General features: G+C 28.6%; 1 protein-coding gene across 1 annotated transcript; it reads right to left on the reverse strand.

Annotated features, from left to right (window-relative positions):
• Window positions 1-18: 18 nt before the first annotated feature.
• Window positions 19-980, reverse strand: LOC149253037 (putative choline kinase 2). Its single transcript, XM_089459857.1, has 3 exons — window positions 521-980; window positions 293-417; window positions 19-211 (listed from the first exon to the last, which is right to left on the reverse strand). Exons 1-3 carry the CDS (start codon window positions 929-931, stop codon window positions 28-30), a joined length of 720 nt encoding a protein of 239 aa, XP_089315983.1. The 5' UTR covers window positions 932-980; the 3' UTR covers window positions 19-27.
• Window positions 981-6,755: the final 5,775 nt, after the last annotated feature.

The following is a 6,755-nucleotide window of genomic DNA, read 5'->3' on the forward strand; positions in this document are numbered from 1 at the left end:
TAAGGTGGAGTATTCTCACAATTAATGTCAAGCACTTATCTTCATCGTTAATATCATGTTTGCATACTGTAAGTCATTGTGACAAAATCCAATGCTTTCACTCTCGCCTGATAACATCTTCTCCAGAAAATTGACCTCATCTTCTATGCAATCCAGTCGGAATCCAGCAACCTCAATGTCAGGACATAGCGCCAACGCTGTCTTTAACCAGTTTCTGGTTTTAATAACAAAAGATTCAGTAAAGAAAAAGAAAAAAGTACATCACAAGCAATTTGATAAAGATCCAAGAACAACCCTGAGGCGCATCCAGAGCTTTGGTTGCCGAGGGCCGAATATGTCAAGGTGATGAAATTCCCACAACTTTGATGCTATTTTAGCAGATATTTCAGGATTTTTCAAATCAGGGGGCGACAGTGTCTAAGTCTCTCGTACAAATTAAAAAAAACTGTCAGAATTCAGTGATTTTGATTTAAAGAAACATCTTCAGTGAAGAATTAGTTGAAAAGTCTAAAGAACTTACCCTGGCATTCAGAAATTCCTCAATGCGGCCATTAGTGAAGGAAGCCAGGAGACGGGGGCCCTGCCCGAGCCTGGAAATGCACTCAAATGCCCTAATCTCGTATTCTCGATCAAAAAACGCATTCGCATGGGCATCTCCATAGATCCGAACCTTGACCTTTCTAGGATTTTCCTCCTCTCTGGTCTGCCAACTGCACTTGAAAATCTCATTCGTCATGCTGCCCGTGAGAGGCCTGATTTCCATCTTCTTTTCGTCGATAACGTCCGCCCAATGCAGAGCGAGGGTTTGCAAAGTACCCTCGGCTTCTTTGGGCAAAATAGAACTCTGTTCTGTGGTAGCGGCCATGAATAACGACTCGAAATTTCTGCGCTGCAGAATTCTGTTGAACTCAGAAAAGAATGGATCGTGCATAAGGCGGAAGATAACTGCAGGAAGTTAACACGACCCGTCATTCCCTCGCAGAACTACTCCCTCGCAGAACTGTCCCGCCAGAATCCGATGCCACGTGTCAGTACGAGGAACGAAGGATCCATTCAGAATCCGATGCCACGTGTCAGCACGAGAGCCAAAAGAACGACGAAAGTCTGTTCCAAAGGAAGGCCTATCGGCCTAAATATAACGATTTGCTGAATAATAGCATCTGAAATAGATGAAGATGATAGAACATGATGAAACATAGAATGTAACAGGTTCATGCTTCGTACCATATATGAGGATCACAAATATTGAAGAAGCAGGGTTATACAACGTACCAGATATGAGGATAAAAAATATTGAAGAAGCAGGTTTATACAACGTACTAGATATGAGAAGAGAGTTACTTATGCTATGTACCGGGGAGGCGGAATTCCTGAATGTTGTGCTGAATTTCTCCAATAGTGATGGAAACTTGCCAAAATTGGTTTGGAGACGAAAGACCTTCTTTGGATAGCGCATCTGCCTCCTTGTTGAATGACCTTCCAATGTGATGAATAGAATAATCCTTGTGAGCCGTTACTTATGTTATGTACCGGGGAGGTGGAATTCTTGAATGTTGTGCCAAATTTCTCCAACAGTGATGGAAACTTGCCAAAATTTGTTTGGAGAGGAAAGACCTTCTTTGGATAGCGCATTTGCCTCCTTGTTGAATGACCTTCCAATGTGATGAATAGAATAATCCTTGTGAGCCTTCCATATAGATGCGATTCTTTCCAGCCACCCCAAGAGATTGATATTTTGAATATACCATAGTTTATCAATAGCACATGCCCAAAAAGCCATGACTCATTTCATATGACACTTGTTCACATTTTTTTTAATCAATCAAGCTAATTGAAAAGAAAGAAAAGGGATGACTACTTTTGAGATAAATTTCAACTTTTCATTTATGACTACTATTAAAAATATTCTACAATATTTGATGGAGGTTAAATCTTTACTATTTATCTAATAATTATTGATAGTTACATTAGAATTATGGAGTCTTAGTTCAAAATAGACAATATATCCTTGTAACTATGATCTAAGAATGTGAGTAATTATCCTTATACTATGATGTAAGAATGTGAGTAATTATGATGTAAGCCTGTAAAGAGTCTAACTTTGTGATGTTTTGTTTTTTTCCCCAAAATTTAAGAATATAATTTTAAGTGAGATTGTGATTTTTAATTACTTAAAATGGGTAAATAAATTCAATGCTCCAAAAACTATATAGTTATATTGAAATTTATGTGAAATTTCAATAAAATTTATAATTAAAAAAAGTCATTTAGATCATAAACTTTTGGATTATTTAAATATGTATAAAATTTCGATGAGAAAAATAACACCTCATATAATAACTAACAAGTGTAATATGCAAATAACTAATAAGAATAATATGCAAATATCTAACAAGAGTAATATGAAATGTTGTTGCTTAGCACCTATCTCTTATGCAAAAAGTAATTCATAGCTAAATGTAAATTAATCTTAAATTAAAAAAATAAAAATATATAAATCTAAATATACATTATAACAATTAAATATTCACACTTTTTAATTGAAATTTTCAATTTTCAATTAAAATTAGTATGCATGTAAACATAAAATAATATGTTTCCAAAAAACCAATTAATAAATATCATTACTAAATATTTATTTTAAAGCTAGGCAAACATTTTACCATAAAAAAAACATTAATATAAAAGATTAAAATTAAAAAAAGAAGTATATGTAAATAGTTTTGAGATAATTGAAGAAATGTATATGAAGGTAGAATAACAATGAATAGAAAATAAATTATATTGTTGTGTCATTAAATGATGTGTTTAAGGAGTGGTTTATTAAATTTTAATTTAATAGTTTTCTAAAATTTTTTGGAAAACATTATAATTTTTAAATTATATATATATATATATATATATATTATTTTCTATTTCTAATATGTTAATTGATATTATTATAAATGAAAAATAATGCTCATTCACACATATCAACTATTTTATTAATTTATTTGTGTTAGTTTCATTAATTTAGTGAAAATTGTTAAATCATGTGTTTGGTAAAAATTGTCTAATTTAATTGGTTGATATTAAAATAATTTATTTTTAATAAATATTGAAATATTCTTTTATTATTAATTTATTTTAATATTATATGTAAACTTTATGTGAACCTAAGAGTTATACATCTATTTCATATTGATTCGTAGAAAATACATTTTGAAAAAGAAAAGAAAACTCTAATTCATTTTCACTATAAAATAGTTTGATGATAACATGTCAAATCAATAAAAGTTTGACCATGACATTTTAATTGAAAAGTAAGAAAACTTTCAGTCATTAATTATCAAATATTTTAATGATATGTGTTTTATGATGCACAAGTGGTATATAATTTTCTTTTTCCTCACATTATAACTCCATAAAACTAGTCACTTTGTCTATATGAACCAATTAAAAAATAGAAATTTAAATTTAAAAAAATTTAAAATCTATTTTTAATTTTCAAGTTTAATATTTAATTTTTTCAAAACTTTAATAAATTTTATAAAATCTATTTATAACTCCATAAAACTAGTCATTTGTCTATATGAACCAATCAAAAAATAGAAATTTAAATTTAAAAAAATTCAAAATGTATTTTTAATTTTCAAAATATTAAATTTAATATTTATTTTTTCAAAACTTTAATAGATTTTATAAAATTTTCAAAATATTAAGTTTAATATTTATTTTTTTCAAAACTTTAATAGATTTTATAAAATCTATTTAAAATTTATAGAACTAATTGAAAATCAATTGTTTTTTAGGTAAAAACAAATCAGTATAATAAGACAGACATACTTTCTAAAAATAACTATCTAGATAAACCAACTTTATAAAAAATAAAATAAAATATTATATTATTTTATAATTAAATTATTTAAAGTCTTAATATGAAAGCAATGTGTTGCAATAAACATCAATGTCAATGAAGTACCTTGGTGGAAATTAATTGGTATTAAAGTTCACACTCAACTATCAAGAGATTTGAAGTGGAAATTAATTAGTGTTAAAGTTGACACTCAACTACCAAGAGAACTCTATAAAAAATAAAATAATATATTGATATTATTTTATAATTGAATTATTTAAAATTTTAATAAAAATAAAATAATATATTGATATTATTTTATAATTGAATTATTTAAAATTTTAATATGAAAGCAATGTGTTGCAATAAACATCAATGTCAATGAAGTACCTTGGTGGAAATTAATTAGTGTTAAAGTTGACACTCAACTATCAAGAGATTTGAAATTGATAATTAACTAATATTTGCATCAAAAGGGTGCAAAGACATGCTGATAAAAGTGTAGATGAATGTAGAGTGATGTAGAGGTAGCGTTACAGAAAACAACAAGGATATGGACGGGGAAGACATGAGGAATTAAAAGGCTAAAGTATTGTTAAGTGGCATTTATGGATAGTCAATGTAATGTTGAATGTCCCAATAACAATTCTAATAGGTTTTATGCTCTAGCAATTTTCATTAGCATTTTAAATTTTATTAATTTGTAGCATCTACTACACAAGCACTTTTTGTATAAATGTGCAAAACACACATTATAGATTTTTGAGTTTCTGAATTCAGATATTCCACACTCTTCATTTTTACTTTGTAGGCGTTTCGAATCTAGAACAAACCGGAGCTCTAAAGATGATGATGTGAGTTGTAGAGTTGGGAAGCCCACCACTTCAAGATTGTTTTAATTCTTTATTATTATATTGTCATTGATAAATTATTTTATTTATTTTATTTTATAAATTTTCCTATAGTTCTTACTTTGTTATAATAATGCTTTAATGGAATTATTGTTAACTTATTTTTATTAATATCTCTATGATGGTTATAATATACTTAATAAATTAGTTCAAAATGTTATTAATTATAATCCTACCTATATGCTTATTGTAATAAGATTAGATTCTCTAATTTTTATTTTTAATTATATTCTAATTAAATTACAATAGTTTTTGGTTATATGTAAAGTGTTAATATATTACTTTAATATATTTAGAATTTGGATATTTAAGTTTATGTTAATGGCTTATTTCTAAGGTATTTTTAATTAGAATCTTAATTTTGTTTAATATAAAGTCAATTTATTGTAATAAGATTTGATTTTAAAAATTGTGATTTTTTGTTTTATTTTATTATATTCTAATTAAATTACAATTTAATAGTTTATGTTTGTAGAGAAGTGTTAATATATTATTATACTAATATTTTTGCTTCTTGATTTTTATGCCTATGTTATTGGCTATAGACATCCTAGATTTTTATAGATATTATTAAAATTAATAGTTAAAGGAGGCATCGTACATAAACTTTTCAAACAAAATCATCATAATCAAAATCACAACTCATTAAAGCAACAATCAATAACACTCACCTTCCTTCAAATGAAAATTTTACCAACATAGGAGAAACATCTCTAATTTTATTCATTCAATCATGCAATTATGATAACAATAATTTTATGTTAACTCAAATTAATGATTTTTTTTTCAATCACGTCTATGCCTTTTTCATAGGAGGGACTAGCCACCTTAAGTTTGGACTTCAATATTTGTAATTATCAATAATAATTGTATTAATTATTGTTTGATATTTCACATATGACATAATCCCCCTTTGTTCGTCGTGTTCTAAATCTTCAATTTTAGAGAAGAATCTTCGGCGAAAATCACATAGAGATCATTTTTTTGTCGACGCGTTTCGAACCAACCAGTGTGGTTCATCGTCAGGATGTGATTTTCGCCGAAGATTCTTCTCTAAATTGATATGGATCACAGAAGCCTAAATTCAATAATCTTCAATTTTGTTAGCAACTACCATTAGTACTTTGAAAATAAACATATGACACTCCTTGCTAGGGGGGCCTAACAATGCATACTACACCTTCTTAGAGACTTGATTTACCTTCATGATCCATGTTCTGAAAGTTCAATGTTGTCCAACTACCATTAGTACAAAAACAATATATATATATATATATATATATATATATATATATATATATATATATATATATATATATATACACCACTCCTCTTTAGTAGATACCTAATGGTACACACTACATAGAGATAAAAAAATGTTAACTACAAAGAACGTAATCATCACTTGCAATGAAAAAGCAGTCCAAACCTTCATCCCTTCAAACCCAGCTACATAGAACGTAATCATCACTTGCAATGAACAAGTAGTACAAACCTTCGTCCCTTCAAACCCAACTACCCCACTACCTTTTGCTAAGGTAAGCGAGGGAAGCTATCTAAAGCTTATCTTCATTTAATCCTGCTGAATCTAATAACAAGGAGCGTAATATTGTTGCAATCTTTAGAGGTGTTGTGACTCTTAAGGATCTTAATTTCCCTGGTGATGAGGAGTGCTATTCTTGCAGTTTGGATCTCCAAACTAATGGAAGACAATTCATATAGCAGGCAAACATCATATACTAGTCTTTGCTTTGATTCCAAGCACAACTAGAAACTTTATGATTTGAAGCTTTTAAAGGTTGGATGATGAATTTCACTAGTGACCAAAGATGGCAGGAAAACATCATATACCAATATTTTCTTTGATTACAAGCACAACTAGAAACTTTATGCATTGAAGCTTTTAAAGGTTGGATGATGAATTGCAACTACATTAATTCATTAACAACCCAAAGCATAGAACCAAAGCCCAACTATCGTGGTTCCAAAAGTAGCTAGAAACATTCTTA

Source organism: Pinus tabuliformis, chromosome 7 (assembly GCF_031772625.1).
Source record: "Pinus tabuliformis cultivar Carrire ecotype Pingquan chromosome 7, CPIR1, whole genome shotgun sequence".
NCBI lineage: Eukaryota > Viridiplantae > Streptophyta > Pinopsida > Pinales > Pinaceae > Pinus > Pinus tabuliformis.

Excerpts from the sequence above, each read along its gene's own strand:
- LOC149253037 (XM_089459857.1), bottom strand. The coding sequence starts at position 931 with ATGCACGATCCATTCTTTTCTGAGTTCAACAGAATTCTGCAGCGCAGA. Across the intron at positions 418-520 it reads AGGAATTTCTGAATGCCAGG|ACACTGTCGCCCCCTGATTT; the intron begins GTAAGTTCTTTA and ends CGAGAGACTTAG. Across the intron at positions 212-292 it reads CTCTGGATGCGCCTCAGGGT|CTGGTTAAAGACAGCGTTGG; the intron begins TGTTCTTGGATC and ends TAAAACCAGAAA.